The sequence below is a fragment of the Gorilla gorilla genome, chromosome 15 (genome assembly GCF_029281585.2).
Source record: "Gorilla gorilla gorilla isolate KB3781 chromosome 15, NHGRI_mGorGor1-v2.1_pri, whole genome shotgun sequence".
Taxonomy (NCBI): Eukaryota; Metazoa; Chordata; class Mammalia; order Primates; family Hominidae; genus Gorilla; species Gorilla gorilla.
In genome coordinates, this window is record NC_073239.2 from 92876435 (window position 1) to 92896595 (window position 20161).

General features: G+C 39.6%; 1 protein-coding gene across 1 annotated transcript in view; it reads left to right on the top strand.

The window, feature by feature from the left end:
- The window catches only part of IFT43 (intraflagellar transport 43), a 99688-nt gene that overhangs the window by 30897 nt on the left and 48630 nt on the right, over positions 1-20161 (top strand). Inside the window, exon 3 of the mRNA XM_004055479.4 lies at positions 5757-5824. Within this exon, the coding sequence (XP_004055527.2) occupies positions 5757-5824 (68 nt within the window). The remainder of the gene's footprint in view (positions 1-5756; positions 5825-20161) is intronic.

A 20161-nucleotide genomic window follows, 5' to 3' on the forward strand; every position in this document is an offset into this window, starting at 1 on the left:
AATTTTAGGGTTGTTTTTTCTGTTTCTGTGAAGAATATCATGGGTATTTTGATAGAATTGTATTGAACCTGTAGATTCCTTTGGGTAGTACAGTCATTCTAGCAATATTAATTCTTCTGATCCATAAGCATGGGATGTCTATTTGTTTATGTCTTCTTCAATTTCTTTCGTTAGTGTTTTGTAATTTTCGTTGTAGAAGTCTTTCACCTTCTTGGATAAATGTATTCCTAAGTATTTTTTTTTGTAGCTATTATAAATGGGATTGCTTTCCTGATTTATTTTTCAACTAGTTTGTTATTGGTGTGTAGAAACACTACTGATTTTTGTGTGTTGATTTCATATCCTGCAACTTCACTGAATTCATTTATTCTAAGAATTTTTTGATGGAATCTTTAGGTTTTTGTATTTATAAGATCATATCATCTGCAAAGAGGGACAATTTCACTTCCTGTCTTCTAATTTGGATGACTTTTATTTCTTTCTCTTGACTGATTACTCTGGCTAGAACTTCCAGGACTATGTTAAATAAAAGTGGTGAAAGTGGACATCCTTGTCTTCTTCCAGTTCGTAGAGGAAAAATGTTCAGCTTTTCTCCATTAAGTACGATGTTAGCTGTGGGTTTGTCGTATGTGGCCTTTATTAAGTTGAGGACTGATTTGTTCCTTCTGTGCCTGATTTGCTGAGAATTTTTATTATGAAGGGATGTTCAATCATATCAAATGCTTTTTCTGCATCTATTGAGATGATAATGTGGTTTTTATCCCTCATTCTATTGGTGTTATATATCAGATTTATTGATTTGCTTGTGTTGAACCCTCCTTGCATCCCTGGGATAAATCCCACTTGATCATGGTGTATTATCTTTTTGATGTGTTGTTGGATTCAGTTTGCTCGTATTTTATTGGGGATTTTTGCATCCTATGTTCATCAGGGATGTTGGCCTATAGTTGTTGTTGTGGTGGTGGTTGTGTCCTTATCTGGTTTTGGTGTCAGAGTAATACTGGCTTTGTAGATGAGTTAGGAAGAATTTCCTCCCATTCAATTTTTGGGAATAGATTGAGAAAAATTGGTGTTTGTTCTTTTAAGTTTGGTAGAATTCAATAGTAAAGCTATCTAGTCTTGGGCTTTTCTTTGTTGGGAGGCTTTTTATTACTGATTCAATCTCATTACTTGTTAGTGGTCTGTTCAGGTTTTCTATTTCTTCCTGGTTCAATCTTGGTAGGTTGTACGTGTCCAGGAATTTGTCCATTTCCTCTAGGTTTTCCAATTTATTAGTATATACAATAGTCTCTTATGATCGTTTGTATTTCTGTGGTATCAGTTGTAATGTCTCTTTTCTCATTTATGATTTTATTTATTTGGGTCTTCTCTCTTTTTTCTTGGTTGGTCTAGCTAGCAGTTTACTAATTTTGTTTATCTTTTCAAAAAACTATCTTTTGTTTCATTGATCGTTTGTATTTTTTTAAGTCTCTATTTTGTTTAGTTCTGCTCTGATCTTTATTATTTCTTTCCTTCTAGTGATTTGGGGTTTGGCTGGTTCCTGCATTTCTAGTTCCCTGAGGTGTGTTGTTAGCTTGTTCATTCAGAATCTTTCCTTTTTTTTTGATGTAGGTATTCATTGCTATACTTCCCTCTTGGCTCTGCTTTTGCTGTATCCCATAGGTTTTTGTATGTTGTGTTTCTGTTTTCATTTGTTTCAAGAAATTTTTTAATTTTCTTCTTAATTTCTTCATTGATCCAGTGGTTGTTCAGGAGCATGTTGTTTAATTTCTATGTATTTGTACAGTTTCCATAATTCCTCTTGTTATTGATTTCTAGTTTTATTCCTTTGTCATCTGAAAGATACTTGATATGATTTTGGTTTTTAAAAATTTCTTGACATTTGTTTTGTGGCCTAACATATGGTCTATTCTGGAGAATGTTCCACGTGCTGATGAGAAGAATGTGTGTTCTGTGGCTATTGGATGAAATGTTTAGTAAATGTCTGTTAGTTTCATTAGGCTTAAAGTGCAGTTTAAATTCCCCGTTTTCTTTATTGGTTTTCTGTCTAGATGATCTCTCCAGTGCTGACAGTTGGATGTTGAAGTCACCAACTATTATTGTATTGGGGTCTATTTAGATCTAATAATATTTGCTTTTTATTATCTGGAGGCTCCAGTGTTGGGTACATATATATTTAGAACTGTTATATTGATCCCCTTATCATTATAGAATGAGCTTCTTTACAGTTTTTGACTTAAAATCTGTGTTATCTCATATAAGTATAGCTTCTCCTGCTTGCTTTGGGTTCTTATTTGCAGGAATTTTTTTCCATCCCTTCACTTTTAGTCTATGTGTGTCTTTATAAGTGAAGTAAGTTTCTTATAGGCAGCAAATAGTGATGCTTTTTAATTCAGCCAGCCAGTTTAGTGAGGAGTTTAATCCATTTACATTCAAGGTTATTATTGATGGCTAAGGACTTATTTCTGCCATTTTATTAATTGTTTTCTGGTTGTTTTATATATCCTTTTTTCCTTACTTCCTCTTTTAATTTTTATCATTGCAGTTTGATGGTTTTCTGAAGTGGTAATGTTTGAATTCTTTCTCTTTCCCATTTGTGTATCTGTTCTACTAGTGAGTTTTATACTGTCTTGTGTTTTCATGATGGTATATATTGTTCTTTCACTTCCATATGTAGGACTCCCTTAATAATTTATTGAAGGGCTTGTCAGTGGTGATGAATTCCCTCTGGTTTTGCTTATCTGGGAAGGACTTTATTTCTCCTTCATTTTTGAATAATAGCTTTGCTGGGTATAGTAATCATAGCTGCCTTTTTTTTTTCCTTTCAGCACTTTGCATATATCATCCCAAACTTTCCTGGCCCATAAGGTTTCTGCTGGGAATTCCCTTTTATGTGACTTGACACTTTCCTCCTGTTGTTTTTTTGAATTTTATCTTTGTCTTTGACTTGACATTTTGATTATAATGTGCCTTGGAGAAGATCTTTTTGAGGTGAATCTATTTTGAGACCTTCAAGCTTCCTGTATCTGAATATCTATATCCCTTTCAAGACTTGAGAAGTTTTCAGCTATTATTGCATTAATAGGTTTTCAATACCTTTGCCCATCTCTTCTTCTGAGACTTCAAAAATTTTAATACTTGTTTTCTTTATGGTGTTGCATATGTCAAGTAGGCTTCCTTTATTCTTTTTTCTTTTTTGTCTGAGTTATTTCAAAAGACCTGTCCTCAAGTTCTGAAATTCTTTTTCTCCTGCTTGATATAGTTTATTGTTGAAGCTCTTGATTGTATTTTTTCTTTCTTTCATTGACTTCTTCAGTTCCAGGATTTCTATTTGGTTCTTTTTTATGATGTCTATCTCTTTATTGACTTTCCCATTCAGATCATGAATCATTTTTCTGATTTGTTTGTACTCTTTTGTTTTTGGAGACGGAATCTCTCCCTGGTGCCAGGCTGGAGTATAGTGGCGCAATCTCAGCTCACTGCAACCTCTGACTTCCTGGTTCAAGTGACTCTCCTGCCTCAGCCTCCTGAGCAGCTAGGATTACAGGCATGCGCCACCACACCCAGCTAATTTTTGTATTTTTAGTATAGATGGGGTTTCACCATGTTGGCCAGGATGGTCTCTATCTCCTGACTTTGTGATCTGCCCGTCTTGGCCTCACAAAGTGCCGAGATTATAGGCATGAGCCACCGCACCCGGCCTTCTTTGTACTCTTTATCTGTGTTCTCTCATACCTCACTGAGTTTCTTTAATATCATTGTTTTGAATTCTTTTTCATCCATTTCATGGATTTTCTTTTCGTTGGGATCTGTTACTGGAGAATTATTGTGTTCCTTTAAAGGTGTCATGTTTCCTTGCTTTTTCATGTTTCCTGTGTTCTTACATTGATATCTGTGTATCTGGTGTAATAGTTGCATCTTCCAGTCTTATGGATTGACTTCCATAGGAAAAGACTTCCCTATAGATGTATCTATAGTGTTGGTAGGGTGGGGTGCTTTGGCTTTGATTCTGGGTGGGTGCAGTGATGTAGTTTTTATATGTCTTCAGCTGTAATCAGCATCAGTGGGTATCTATGGGTTCTTTAGTGGCTTAGGCTATAGTTGTTATTGGAGGCTGTGACAAGGCTTTATTGCAAATGGGGATACCAAGTGGGCTGGTCCTTAGGCACCAGTGGTAGTGGTGGCAAGCCAGGTATGCTAGTCCCTGGGCCCCCCAGGTGGTGTACATGGGTTCTGGTGATGGTGGATCTGGGCAGGTCAGTCCTTAGGCCTCCAGTGCCTTGCTCAGGTGCCGGGGGTGGCAGTGGTAGGCCAGGTGAGCCAGTCCCCAGGTAGTGCATGTGGGTGGGTGGTGGCTGCAAGCTGGGTAGACTGGCCATCAGGCTTTTGGGAGACATACATGGACACTGGTGGCAGGCAGGGTAGGCCTATTCCCAGGCTCGCAGACTATGCATGGGTGGCAGACAGGGCAGAATGGTCCTTTAGACCCCAGAAAATGTGCACCAGTGGTGGTGGGCAGGGTGGATCCATCCTATGCCCCTGGGTCATGTGTGTGCTGGCAGTGGTGGTGGTGGGTGGGGTCAGCCTATCCTCAGGCCCCTAGATGGCATACATGGGTGCTAGTGGTGGTGGGGGTTGGAGGCAAGTCAGTCCCCAAGCCTCTTAGACACTGTACTCAGTCACTGGCAGCAGTGGCAGGGGTTGGTGTAGGCCTCTTGAGCAGATTTTTAATCCACCCACCAGTTTAGTTTATGTCTTCTAAGCAAGTCTCACTCTTATATCTTTATTTTATTACTTTTCGGTTTATAAAAAGCAGAAGAGGAAAAGAAAATTAAAATTGCCTATAATGGAGTCCCCTCTCAGTCATGTACATATAACTCATTAACACTAAATAGTATATGTTGATAATCATTTCAAAAAATGCATCAAAAGCATATACTTACTGTTTGGTAACATGTTTTTGAAATTTAAAATGTGTCAAACTTTCTTATATCATTGGGTTTTCTTATAACATGGCTTTTTGTTATTTGCATAGTATTTTCATGTGTATTTTACCATTTACTTAATTCCTTATTGCCAGCAATTTTGGTTGTTTCTAGCTATTCACTACTCAAAAATAACATTATATTCCTCTCTGATTTTTTCCTTGGGATCAATTTCTGGGATTAGAATTGCTAGGTTAAAAAGTATGAGCATTTTTAAGGCTTTCAATAAACTTCACCAGATAGCCCTCCAGAAACATGGTGCCAATTTATGACTCACCGGGAGGGTATGAAGGAACCCAGATTTTCATAGTAAATTAGAAAGGTGACTGTATTTTTATTCAAAAGATAGGCTGAATATTGATTGGTGTAGGTGACCTTACCCTCAGCCATTGTGGTGTTTAAACAGAAATGTTGGTTGGGCGCGGTGGCTCACGCCTGTAATCCCAGCACTTTGGGAGGCCCAGGTGGGCGGATCACTTGAGGTCAGGAGTTTGAGACCAGCCTGGCCAACATGGTGAAACCCTGTCTCTACTAAAAATACAAAAATTAGCTGTGCGTGGTGGTGCGCGCCTATAATCCCAGCTACTCAGGAGGCTGAGGCAGGAGAATCGCTTGAACCCAGGAGGCGGAGGTTCCAGTGAGCTGAGGTCGCGCCACTGCACTCCAGCCTGGGTGACAGAGTGAGATTTCATCTCAAAAAATAGAAAATAAAAAATAAAATAAATGCAAATGTTGAGTGAATGTGTTCTTTTGACTTCTCTTTCCTTGTAGAGTTCCTCTCCTAAATTACCTCGCTGCCGACAGGGAGGCTGGGCAGGTGATTCCGTGAAGGCTTCGAAGTGAGTACCAGCAGCTCATAAGAGTATGGGTGGGGGTGCACACGGTTGGGGGGACTTTGCTCCTGTGTTGTTTTATTTTTACAATAGCTTTATTGAGAAAAAATTTATATACCATACAATTCACCCACTTAAAATGCACAATTTAATCATTCTTAATATATTCACAGAGTTGTGCAACCATTAACACAATCAATTTTACAACATTTTCGTCACCTCCCCACCAAAAGAAACCCTGTATCTATTAGCAGCCACTTCCCATGTCCCCCCAACTTCTCTAGATCTAGGTGGTTACCAGTCAACTTTCTCTCTCTCTGATTTGCATATTCTGGACATTTCATGTAAATAGAATCTACATTATGTGGTCCTTTATGGCTGGCTTCTCTCACTTGTCATAATGTTTTCAAAGTTTATCCATGTTGTAGCATTCTGTGTTCTTCTTAATTTCCAAAACATAATGGAATTGCCTGTTGGTAACTGCTGATGAACTGTGTGGCATGTCCTCCCCTGACATATATCAGTCATCATTCATAAAGGGGAACAATACAGATGTCCCATCACCCTGCCTAGTTGGTATCTTGTGTTTACTGTAAGCTGGCATGAATATTTATACCATAACCATCTGACATTATCTCATCAGCCTCTCCAGAGCTCCTGGGAAGGCTGGGAAACCTGATGTCACAGTGCATGTGGCAGCACTTTATAAACTGCATAGGGTTCAGTGTGGGGCTGTAGATGCAGATGCCATTCTCTCTAAGCTGGATGATGTTGGGTAAGGTGTTTACCATGGCTGAGCACCTGGATGGACACATTGATGATCCCTACAGGGTGATTCAAAGACTGAAGGAAATTACATATGTAACAGGAATGTTGCTGTTGTGTTTAGCCCTCCCAGCCTTTCCACAGCTTAGACTAGATGCTGATCCCTGTGGTTCCATATTGAGGGGTGGCAGAGTGTGGTGACATCCGCAGGTACTGGAGCCAGCTGCCTGGCTTTGAATCCTAACTGTGCCATTTATTATCTCAGAGACCCCAAGCAAGTAATTTAATATCTCTGGTCTCCATTTCTGTATCTCTACAATGGGGTTAAAAATAGTTCTTACTTGAAAGGATCATTGTGAGGATTAAATGAATTTGTATGTGTAAAATATTTAGAAGGGAGATGCATTTAGGAAGCACTTGTAGATGTTGGCTATTATCATGATGATGATGACTGTTTCTTATCCCCATTCTGTCCTCATAGATAGGCTTTGACCATATTCTTCTCACAGGCATTCTGGCAGGTGGTGATGTTTGTGAGTTGCAGGAGCTTTGGGATCTTTATGGTGCCATAAATGCTTCATATGAAGGGTCGGTTTGGGAGAAGTAATTCCAGATCAAGAAAAGCAATGGTTATTTTGATTATGAAGAATCTTCTTTAATTGTGAACTACATTAAAGCCTTAAGCATAGGAATGTCAGCTTTCCAAAGCTGTAGTATCAGAAGTATTTTTTAAACCTTATGATGTTAAGAATTAGCCAGGGGTGTTCAAGAGAGAGAATACAGTCACAGATTCTTAGTTTCTGTTTCTGGCTGGGCCAGTAAAACCCCTTCTTCATTCCTCTTTTCTGCTTATCACTAGAGACAGAAACTAAAAACTACGGGTTCAGGCTGCTAAAAGCCTAAAATAAAACAAAGCAGAACTACAACAAAATAAGGCAGGTTGGACAAGTTTGAATTAGACATAATCAATGATTGATATCCCCTTGGATTTCTGCCAGCATCTGGGAATGCACATGACCTAGAATAGAAATCTCTGTGAGATCTTCGGCCATCCAGGATAAGCATCCACGTCTCAGGGATGGTTTCAGAATTACCTTGTTTTAAATAAGGAGAAAGTGTTCCTCAGACTTCTTCCTACGACATACTCTCTCGCATTTCTTCCATGCTTAAACTGGCAGAATTTTCATGCTAAGGTGTGGTAATTAAGTCATCTCTTGTTCTACTTACAGGAAGCAACGTCACAGTAAGATTAAAACCATGGGTATCTGATTCAGACATACCAGGGTTTGAATTCAGATTTCAGCATTTAACTGGCTATGTAAACCTGGGGAAGTTACTTAACCCTGTAAAGTGGCAATAATAACGCCTATTGCAAAGAATTGTTCTGAGTCTTGAACACATAGGAAGAGTACTCAGCCTAAAGCTAGTACATAGCTTGTTGCTGCAATTAAGTTATGAATAACAACAGTGCATAAGGAGTAAAGTAATAAGGCAGGTCTCTCTGAGTTTTATGGTTCTAAAACAAAGTGTTAGGTAACATGTGTTCTGTAAATGGCATCTATAGTAGGATGGTGCTGGCTGTCACCTTCAGCCACATTTGTTAGCCTCTGTAGCTGTCAGCACCTTCCAGATGCTTTAAACAGGCTTTGATTATAGTTAGTCTTTGTGATTCTTGAAGTTTGATTCATTGCTTAAATATAGTTATTCTAGGCCAGCCTGACAGAGAATATGATAATAAGACTGAGACATTTTGCTAGCCTTTACCTTTGGTCTCATTTTATGGATGAAATAAGTGGAGTCATAGATGCCTGTAAGTCAGAAGGAGCAAGTGCTTAATGTCTTTTATTTTAGTTCAGAGTCCAGTTCTAAAGACTGGATTACAAATCATTTCGTTCCTTAATCTCTTGCACTAAGTCTTAGATGAAAGATAAACAAATATATATACCAGTGGGATGGCCAGTGATCGAATTTAACTACTTAAGATATACACGGGAATAGTTTCTCAAAGAATAGTCATTATTCTAGTTTAGAATTTCCTTGAGCAGTTGTTGCCTTCAAAGTGGCATATCTTGAAAGATCTCTATGAGGAGAACTACAAAACACTTTTCAAAGAAGTCAGAGATGATACAAACAAATGGAGGAATAGTCCATTTTCATGGATAGGAAGACTCAATATTGTTAAAATGACCATACAGGCAAAAGCAACTTATAGATTCAATGCTATTTCTATTAAACTACCATTGACATTCTTCACAGAACTAGAAAAAACTATTTTAAAATTTATATGGAACAAAAAAGGGCCCAAATAGCCAAGGCAATCCTAAGCAAACTAAAACAAAAACAAAAAAACCTGGAGGCATCACACTACCCAACTTCAAACTATACTACAGGGCTGCAGTAACCAAAACGGCGTGGTACTGGTACAAAAAGAGACACATAGACCAATAGAACAGAATAGAGAACCCAGAAATAAGACCATATACCTGCAACTATCTTCAACAAACCTGACAAAAACAAGCAGTGGGGGAAGGATTCCTTATTCAATAAATGGTGTTGAGATAACTGGCTAGTCGTATGTAGAAGATTGAAACTGGACCCTTTCTTTACACTATGTACAAAAATTAACTCAATATGGATAAAAGACTTAAATGTAAAACCCAAAAATATAAAAACTCTGGAAGACAACCTAGGCAATACCATTCTGGACATAGGATTGGGCAAAGATTTCATGATGAAGACACCAAAAGCAATCGCAACAAAAGCAAAAATTGACAAATGGGATCTAATTAAAGTAAAGCACTTCTGCACAGCAAAGGAAACTGTCAACAGAGTGAGCAGACAACCTAGAGAATGGGAGAAAACGTTTGCAAACTATGCATCTGACAAAAGTGTAGTATCTAGCATCTATAAAGAACTTAAATTTACAAGAAAAAAACAATCCCATTAAAAAATGGGCAAAGGATGAACAAACACTTTGTAAAAGAAAGACATACATGCAGCCAACAAGCTCAACATCACTGATCATTAGAGAAATGCAAATCAAAACCACAATGAGATACCATCTTGCACCAGTCAGAATGGCAGTTATTAAAAAGTCAAAAAATATGGCCAGGTGCGGTGGCTCACGCCTGTAATCCCAGCACTTTGGGAGGCCAAGGTGGGTGAATCACCTGAGGTCGGGAGTTTGAGACCAGCCTGACCGACATGGAGAATCCCCATCTCTACTAAAAATACGAAATTAGTGGGGCATGGTGGCACATGTCTGTAATCCCAGCTACTCAGGAGACCGAGGCAGTAGAATTGCTTGAACCTGGGAGGCAGAGGTTGCAGTGAGCTGAGATTGTGCCATTGCACTCCAGCCTGGGCAACAAGAGTGAAACTCAAAAAAAAAAAAAAAAAAAAAAGTCAAAAAATAACAGATGCTGGTGAGGTTGCGGAGAAAAAGGAATGATTATACAGTGTTAGCGTGAGTGTAAATTAGTTCAGTCATTGTGGAAGACAGTGTGGTGATTCTTCAAAGACCTAGAGACAGAAATACCATTTCACCCAGCAATCCCATTACTGGGTATATACCCAAAATAATATATCATTTTATTATAAAGATACATGCATGTGTATGTTCATTGCAGCACTATTTGCAATAGCAAAGACATGGAATCAACCTTAATGCTTATCAATGGTAGACTGGGTAAAGAAAATGTTGTACATATACACCATGGAATAGTATGTAGCCGAAAAAAAGAACAAGATCATGTCCTTTGCAGGAACATGGATGGAGCTGCAGGCCACTATCCTTAGCAAACTAATGTAGGAACAGAAAACCAAACACTGTATGTTCTCACTTGTAAGTGGAAGCTAAATGATGAGAACCCATGGACACATAGAGGAGAACAACACACGTTGGAGCCTATTGAAAGGTGGAGGGTGGGAGGTCGGAAAGGATCAGGAAAAATAACTACTGGGTACTAGGCTTAATGCCAGGGTGATGAAATAATTTGTACAACAAACCCCTGTGACACAAGTTTACCTGTATAACAAACCTGCACATGTACACCTGAACTTAAAAGTTAAATTAAAAAAAACCAAAATATCATTATTAAAAATATTTACTTCCAATTTTTTCCACCCTCTCCTCCCACTTTTTTCTCCCTCCCCCTTCCCCAACACCCCCCCACACACACTTTTTTTCCCAAACCTGAAAATAAGTTGTAGATGTCATGACATTTCACCCCTAAACACTTTAGTTTAGCATGCGTCTCTCAAGATTAATGACATTCTCGGCCGGGCGCAGTGGCTCACGCCTGTAATCCCAGCACTTTGGGAGGCCGAGGCGGGTGGATCACGAGGTCAGGAGATCGAGACCATCCTGGCTAACACAGTGAAACCCCGTCTCTACTAAAAATGCAAAAAATTAGCTAGGTGTGGTGGCGGGTGCCTGTAGTCCCAGCTACTCGGGAGGCTGAGGCAGGAGAATGGTGTGAACCCGGGAAGCGGAGCTTGCAGTGAGCTGAGATTGTGCCACTGCACTCCAGCCTGGGCAACAGAGTGAGACTGTCTCAAAAAAAAAAAAAAAGATTCATGACATTCTCTACAGTATCACAGTATCACTCAGTCACTCATACCTAAGACATTTCATAGTGGTTTAATAATATTTAATATATAGTTTATATTTGAATATTCCCCTTTGTTCCCCCAGATGTCTTTTATAACTCCAGGATCCAATCAGCTCAAATATTGTGTTTCGTAGTTGTCTTTTTAGTCTCTCTTGATCTAAACTAGTCCTCACCTTTCCCCATTCCCCACCAAGACATTGACTATTTTGAGGAATCCAGGCCAGTTGTGTTGTAGAATGTCTCACATTCTGGGTTTCTCTAACTGATTCTTCATGATAAGATTCAAGTTAAAGGTTGTTGACCAAAACAGGTGATCATGTGTCCTTAGCTTATCAAATTAGGAGGCATGTGACATCAGCTGATCCCTTGGTTGGCATTACAAAGTTTTATCACTTGGTCTAGGTGGTGACCACTAGATCTCTCCATTGCAAAGGTTCTTTTTTTCCTTTATAAATAATTAGTAATTGGGGTACCGCTTTGAATCCTGTTCACCCACAGTCTTTCACCTGGTTTTAGCGTCCATTAATGGATCCTTGCCCGAATCAGTTATTATATCAGGGATTGCAAAATTTTAACTCTCTAATTCTACCATTCTATATTAATTGCTTGGAGTTTTCCTATAAAGAATTTACTCTCTCTCCTTTTTCTTTTTCTATTGCTTTCTGTCTTTAAAATCATGGACTCATGGATTTTTAAAAAATCTGTTTTATTTTAGATTCAGGAGATACATGCGCAGGTTTGTTACAGGGGTATGTTGCATGATGCTGAGGTTTGAGCTTCTATTGATCCTGTCACTCAGACAGTGAACACAGTACCCAATAGGAAGCTTTTCAGTCCTCGCCCGCAACCCCTTTTGGAGTCCCCATTGTCTGTTGTTCCCTCCTCTATGTCTATATGTGCCCAGGATTTAGCTCCTACTTATAAGTGAGACCTCTAATATTTGGTTTTCTGTTTCTGCATTTGTTTGCTTAGGATAATGGCCTCCAGCTATATCCATATTGCTGCAAGAGATTTGATTTCATTCTTTTAAATGGTTGCATAGTATTCTATGGTATATATATATATATATCACATTTTCTTTATCCAGTCCACCGTTGATGGACACCTAGTTTGATTCCATGTCTTTCCTCTTGTGAACAGTGCTACGATGAATATACGTTTGCACGTGTCTTTTTGATAGAATGATTTATTTTCCTTTGGGTATGTATATACCACCCAGTGATGGGATTGCTGGGTCAAATGGTAGTTCTATTTTCAGTTCTTTGAGAAATCTCCAAACTGCTTTCCACAGTGGCTAAACTAATTTACATTCCCACCAACAGTGTGTAAGCATTCCTTTTTTTCAGAAGCCTCACCAACATCTGTTATTTTTTGACTTTTTAGCAATAGCCATTCTGACAGGTGTGAGATGGTATCTCATTGTGGCTTCAATTTGCATTTCTCTGATAGTGATGTTAAGCATTTATTCATATGTTTGTTGGCTGCTTGTATGTCTTCTTTTGAGAAGTGTCTATTCATGGGCTTTGCCCACTTTTTAATGGGGTTATTTTGTTCTTGTTGATTTGTTTAACTTCCTTATAGATTCTGGATATTAGTCCTTTGTCAGATGCATAGTTTGCAAAAATTTTCTCCCATTCTTAGGTTGTTTACCCTGTTGATAGTTTCTCTTGCTGTGCAGAAGCTTGTTAATTTAATTAGATCCCACTTGTCAATTTTTCCTTTTGTCACAGTTGCTTTTGAGGACTTGCTTATAAATTCTTTGCCAAAGCTGACATCCAGAAGGATATTTCCTAGGCTTTCTTCTAGGATTTTTATAGTTCGAGATCTTACATTTAAGTCTTTGATCCATCTTGAGTTAATTTTTCTTATATAGTGATAGGAAGGGGTCCAGTTTCATTCTTTTACATATGGTTAGCTAGTTTTCCCAGCACTGTTTATTGAATAGGATGTCCTTTCCCTGTTGCTTATTTTTGTTGACTTTGCCACAGATTGGTTGGTTGAAGGTGTGCTGTTCTAGTTCTAGATTTTCTCTTCTGTTCCATTGGCCTCTGTGCCTATTTTTGTACTTTTTTTATTTTTTATTTTATTTTATTTTGTTTTGAGACACGATCTTTCTCTGTTGCCCAGGCTGGAGTGCAGTGGTGCAATCATAGTTCACTGTAACCCAGACTCCTGGGCTCAAGTGATTTTCCTGCTTCAGCCTCCCCAGTAGCTAGGACTGCAGGCATGCACCACAATGCCTGGCTAATTTTTTTAAATTCTTATTTTTGTAGAGCTGTGGTCTCACTGTGTTGCTGAGGCTGGTCTCAAACTCCTGGCAATCGTCCTACTTTGGCCTCCCCAAGTGCTGAGATTATAGCCATGAACTATTGCACCCAGCTGGACTCATGGATTTGTATTGTTCATTGTGTTATAATTCATTTCCATCATCACAGTTTTTTTTTCTATAATACTAATGATTATTAGTGCTCAGATTGTCCCATGTTTGGCCAGGGAGAACTTTGAGATGGCTCTTATGCTTTTGTGCTTTATTAGTATTTGAGTACGTGCTTGCTTTTCGACGCAGCAAGATATTCCAGAATAAATTTGTATTTTCCATGTTTAGTCCAGGAGTCAGCTACTTCTCCAAGGACGCCTGGGTCCTTTTGGTGGAGAATAGTTATAGAATTCACGGTCTATATACACACTGCCCATTGCTATTGGATATCTTTGCTTCTAGGCTCTTTTAGTAGGTAGAACTAGGAAACACATTTTAAAAAATACGCTCTATCCTGTAACACACATAAAGTAGTTTTACAGTTACTATACTAATGTCATTATCAAAAACAAACTTCCTAAGTAAAACTCAAGATTTCTTTGTGGTTCTTTTTGTCCTTAGAATATATCACACTAAGGTTCAGGATACTGTTTTCAGAAGTTATTTGAATTATTTCTCATACAGGTTAAGATATCAATTTAATACACAATTACATTCACTTGTTTCTGTCTGTGTTCAATTTTAAGGTTTTTAAAAATCCTTTTTATTCAATTTACTTTTGAATATGTAGAACATTTACACCAATCAATAGTTAAAATTGTATAGAAAGATATATTCAGTGATGTCTCACTCCCATCCTTATCATCCCCTCTACCTCATTCCCGTCCATCCCATATAGGTAGTTTCTTTATTAGTTTCTGGTTTATCTTTCCTATACTTCTTTTTGGAAAAGTAAACATATGTGTATATATATATATAATTATATATACATATATAAAAATTATATAATTTATATAATATACATATATAAATTATATATGTATATATACGTTTTTATATTTCTCCTCCTTTGTTTCTATATCCTAGGTGTCAGTGAACTATGGCCCACAGGCCAGCTGCCTATTTTTATAAAGTTTTATTGGAATACAGCCACACCCTTTCATTTTAAAAATTGAGATTGCTGATCCACGTGGAATTTATTTTGGTGTATGGTTTTACTTTTTTCTAAATGGCTATTGTCCCAGCACCACTTATTTAAAAATCCATCTTTCTCTAGTGATTTGAGAAGCCACCTTTATCATATTCTAAGTCTTTGTACTTACCCGAGTCTGCTTTTGGATGCGTTATTCTGTGCCAGTGGTGTCTCTATTCCTAGGCTATTATGTAGCATGCTGTTTTACTTATAGACCATAACAATCATTTTTAGTGTTAAGCAAAAACAAGAAGGTGACGCAGAAATGCAGGTCTCATCTACTAATGTGAATCTTATGGAGGAGCTTTGTTTTCCTAAATTATTAGGGGATTTTAGTACTTGTCATATCTGGAATTTATTTTGAAATAAGGAAATAAGACAAATCCTGTCTGCTTCTTAGAGAACAAAAGATTATCACAAGTATTCATTCCTCAGTGAAAATATTAAAGATTTTTCCAGATCAAATCCATTTCCTCTTGGAGAAAGAAGCTTTTCCTTGTCACCTGTTACTTTCTGAGGTATTCACTTGCTTGGCTTTTCAGTCTGTGGCCTGGTTCTGACCCCTCGAAATGTTGGAGTGCCCAGGGCTCTTCCTCTAACCTTCTCTCTTCTCTGTCAACACTCACTTTCTGCATGATCTCAACCCAGTCTCAGGTTTGACTATCGTCTACGCAGTGATGACTCCAGAATTTATGTTTATATTTCCAGCCCAGTTCTCCTCCTGGACAGCCATTTGCCTGCTTGATGTTTTCAACTGGAATATGCAACACAAACCTGACACATCCAAATTAGTCTTCTAATTTCAACCCCTTCTACTCCCTCCCCTAATTGTGCCTCCAAAGTCATCCCTAGATCTCGGTAAGTGGTGACTCTTATCTTCCTAATTGCTCAGATTGTAAACTTTGGAATTATCCTGGCCTCCTCTCTTTATATCACCCTATTCAGTCTGCCAGCAAACCCTGTTAGGTCTACTGTTGAAATACATCTGTTGTCTGAACTGCCAGCACCTGGCTGCAGCCACCATCATTTCTTGCACTGGCTCAAGTGAGAACTTCCTGACGAGGCTCCCTCTGTGTTATCTCTGCATAACCAGAGTGACTCTTTTAAAACATCAGTGCAAACCTTTTACTTGTATACTCAGAACCCTGCAGTAGCATGCCAACCAGTCAAAGTAAAACCCAAAGTCCTTACCATGGCTTACAAGGTCCTACCTTACCTCACTTTACATAAAGTAGCACCCCTCATCGCTCTGTGGTCCCCATTGCCTGCTTTATTTACTGCCACCTGACATATCCACATGCATGCATACGTATTCTCTTTTTCTATCTGCTGCAATGTAAGCTCTATGAGAGGAGACACACTCTCTTATTTACAAACCCCCAGTCTCCTGCACAGTGCCTAGTCCATAATAAGCACTCGGTGACTATTTATTGAACATATGAATGATCAGATCAGTATTTTTAAACGGTCACTTTACTTTCAGTGTGGAAGGTGGAGAGCTGAAAGGCTGGAAGACCTGTTGGGATAAGAGCCTAAACCAGGGCCATGTTGTGAGGATGGAAAGGAAAGATGATGTGGAGACATTTTGGAGGTAGAGTTAATAGAAATACCAGTGGTTGGATGTGCGGCAGAGGGAGGAGTTGAAGGTCACTGCAAGGAGCCCCACTTAGGTGTCTGGTTGGGTCATGGTGCTATAAGAGAGAGAAGGCAGGAGAGACCTGATTTAGGAGCTGATGGTGGGACATGTGGGTAATTTCCACAGCTCAAGAGTCTAAAAGTGAGGTCAAAAAAGAGATGCACTTTGAGTCATCTACAAAAGTAGGAGAAGACAAGGACAGATCCTTGGATTTGGCTGTTTGGAGGTTACAAGGGGCCTTTGAGAAAGTGGTTACAGTCATTTGCATTGGAGCCCAAGCCAGATTGCAGTAGACTGAAGAGGAAGTGGGACATGAGGAAGTGGCCAGTAATATAGGATACTATGAAAAAAGGAAAGGGATGGAACAGTATTTGGAAGAAGAGTCTAGATTAAGAATCATGTCTGCAATATTCGAGGAAAGAGTAATTAGAAATGAAGTAGGGGGTTAACTGATGTAGCAGGATACTGGAGGGATAGGTTAAGACCTTCCAGGAGAGATTGATTGACCTTGGACAGGGAGGTAGGGCGGATAGTTTTCCTCCAAAACAGACGGAGCTTGGAAAGGCTGGGTAAGTTATTGAAGAGGGTTGAGGGGAATGGGGACTTTAGAGAATTTCCTTTTGGTTTGGCTTCTTTTTTTTTCCATTTTTCAAAGTGGGAAGACAGACTGACTGTTGAGATTGTTGAGGCAAAGGAGAGTGGCATCTTGAAGTCAAGTAAAACAGAACAGCCAAGTAAAACAGTCAAGTAAAACAGAAAAAGAGGCTGATGAGGGGTAAGAGAGGCAACTTTCGAGCTTTGAGGACCTACCTCATTAAGGTTGGAAACATGAGCTCCTACCATTTGCTGGATACTCTAGTGAGTACCAGAGTGGAAGATATACTTCCTGTCCCGCAAGAGCTCAAATTCTAATTTAGGAGACATTTTCATCCACAAAAATCAGGAATGGCAAAAGGAGCATATTGGCAGAAGGTGCACATAGTAAGTGAGGAACAAATGAATGAGTAACACTGGTGATGGGATATCAGAAGAGAGAGTAATCATTATGGTCAGGGAGTGTCTTATCGCGGAGATAGGAGTCAAGCTGGATGAATTTTGATGGTCAGAACAAGATCATGAAGAAGGCATTTTGGTTTAAGATCTGGTGTTGTGGGAGTGATAGTAACTTTATTGTCAGTCTAGTTACAGCAGAGAATTGACCCCGGAAAATAGCGTATTCACCTTAAATTCTTTTTGGATGATAATAACAATGGCATTGTGCTAGATACTTGTCTTAATTTGGCTGCTATAACAAGTTACCATATATGGGGAGGTTTAAACAACAAACTTTTATTTCTCATGATTCTGGAGGCTGGAAATCTGAGATCAGGGTGCCATTGTGGTTGGGTTCTTGGTGAGGACCATTTTCCTAGTTATGTCCTTAAGTGTCTTTTCTTGGTACGTGCATGTAAGGAGTGAGATTTTATGTCTCTTCCTTGTCCCCATCATGAGGGCCCCACCCTCATAATCTCATCTAAACCTAATCAGCTCTGAAAGTCCCGCCTCCAACCACCGTCACATTGGGGATTAGGATTTCAACATAAGAATTTTGGGAAGACACAAATATTCAGTCCGTGGCAGCACCTTATATGTGCATTACACCAACTCTGTTGGGTAGATTCTGTTTAATAAGCTAGGTATCCCTGTGCAAAGAAGGTAGGAGGAAAGTGTCACCAGTGAGAAGTAAAAGGGCTGTTTATGAATCTGATTGAGGAGCTCATAGCTAAGGAATATGAGTTTCTGGGATACCTTGGCTTTATTTGCATAACACTGCCCAGGATAGAGAACAGAACATGTGTCAGCCACCTCACTGGCTAGATATGTTGGGTGCCAGGGCTCCATTGCTCATCCCTGAGCCACAGAAAGGGCCAAGTTCAGGAATTGCCTGGGGCCTGGGATCACTACCAGTCCCTTCCCCTTGGCGTCAGAGTCATAGCTATGCCAGAGATTCCATCTTGGAGCTGTCCTTGGCTCTGAAGTTGCCCGAGGTACGACACTTATGGTGGGTCACTGACTTCGCCATGGGGAATAGAGCTGAAGAGAGAAAGCCAGCTTGGTAAAGAGAGGAAGGAAAGGTAGTTTGATTAAGTTTTGTCTCAAAGTGTCTGTTTTTGGGTTTGTCCCTGCATTGATCTGCAAGGGAATGAGGCAAGTAATGGCCCCTCAGGGACTTTCAGGACTTTGCTCTCAATGTCAGCCGTCATTTTCAATCACCCTCTCCCTCCCAGCCATTAATTTTGGCCCAGGATCATGGGGACTTGTCCATCTATCACTCCTAATTGACACTAAATGATCTGTCAGTTTATTGATGAATGGCAGGAGTGGAATTGTCACAATATATTTTACTTTCTAACAACTCCTCCTGACAATTTTACCTTGTCCATCTCACTCTCCTCACATAAATCTCCATTGGCTGCTCATTCCTTCTCATGGGCTGTTCTGGTGCCAGCCACTTCCACACCATCTGCATGCATCAAGGACATCAAGATGGTGGTAGAATTGCTGTGCGCTGGTCCCGAGGTTATCCCCCTTCCCTCCTCCTTCTCTCTTTCTCTCTCTCTCTTTTTTAATGGCATAGATGTTCCAAGAATACTAAAGGGCTTCTGTCCTCTCCCTTTATGTCATTGCCATACCAGAATCTTTTTGCTTCCCTTTAGCAGCAAGTAGTTGATTCCTATTAGGCTAAAAAGTGTGAAAAGCAAAAACGCATGGAGCCAGAGGGCTCCTAGATCTGTAAGCACAGTTGCAAACATACGTTCTGTCCTTTTAAACCGGCTCTGTTATAGGCTGTCCATCCCCATAGAAGTCAATTTCCCAGAAAGGTGTCACAGAAGGAAGGTTAGCTGGAGCTGCCCAGCTGGTGTGCCATGTGCTGCACTGTGGGTGCCAGTGTGCCGTGATGTGGGCACTCCCTGCCTGTGGGGTAGACCTAGCCAAGGCCCCTAGGCTGGTCACCTGTGGCCATGAGAAGTCTCATCTGTCCACCCATTTATGTGTTATTTTTAATTGCTTCATGTCTTGAAAAAGACAGGGAAGTACTATGTCAGACATATGTAAGGGCACACAGTTATTTAGTCTCAAGAAGATATACCTATGGATGTGAACACGCTTTATCCTATACGAGGCCAAGGATGAGTAGAAAAGCTTGACGATATATAAATAATAAATAATGCAATTGATTCCCTTCCTCATACCTTTCCTGCTGCTGCTGGAGATCATTTTTATTAATTGATAAGGACTGTTTTTGTTTGTTAACCATCATGACATTAGGATGCATATCAAAATTAATAATTCCTTAATGTCATCTGATATCCAGGTCATATTGAGTACTTCCATTGTCTCAAAAATGTGTTTTATAGGTGGATTGTAAACAGAACAAATCAAGGTCCATATATTGTATTTAGCCATTTCCTTCCTTCCTTCCTTCCTTCCTTCCTTCCTTCCTTCCTTCCTTCCTTCTTTCCTTCCTTCCTTTTTTTCGTTTGTTTGTTCGTTCGTTTTTCTTTTGTTCTTTCGTTCTTTCTTTCGTTCGTTCTTTCTTTTTTTTTGGTGGAGTCTCACTCTCTTGCCCAGCCTGCAATGCAGTGGTGTGATCTCGGCTCACTGAGTCTCCGCCACCCAGGTTCAAGCAGTTCTCCCACCTCAGCCTCCCAAGTAGCTGAAACTACAGGCGCGCGCCACCACACCTGGCTAATTTTTGTATTTTTAGTAGAGACAAGGTTTTGCCATGTTGGCCAAGCTGGTCTTGAACTCCTGACCTCAGGTGATCCTCCTATCTCGGCCTCCCAAAGTGCTGGGATTACAGGCGTGAGCCACCATGCCTGGCCTAGTTGTTATATTT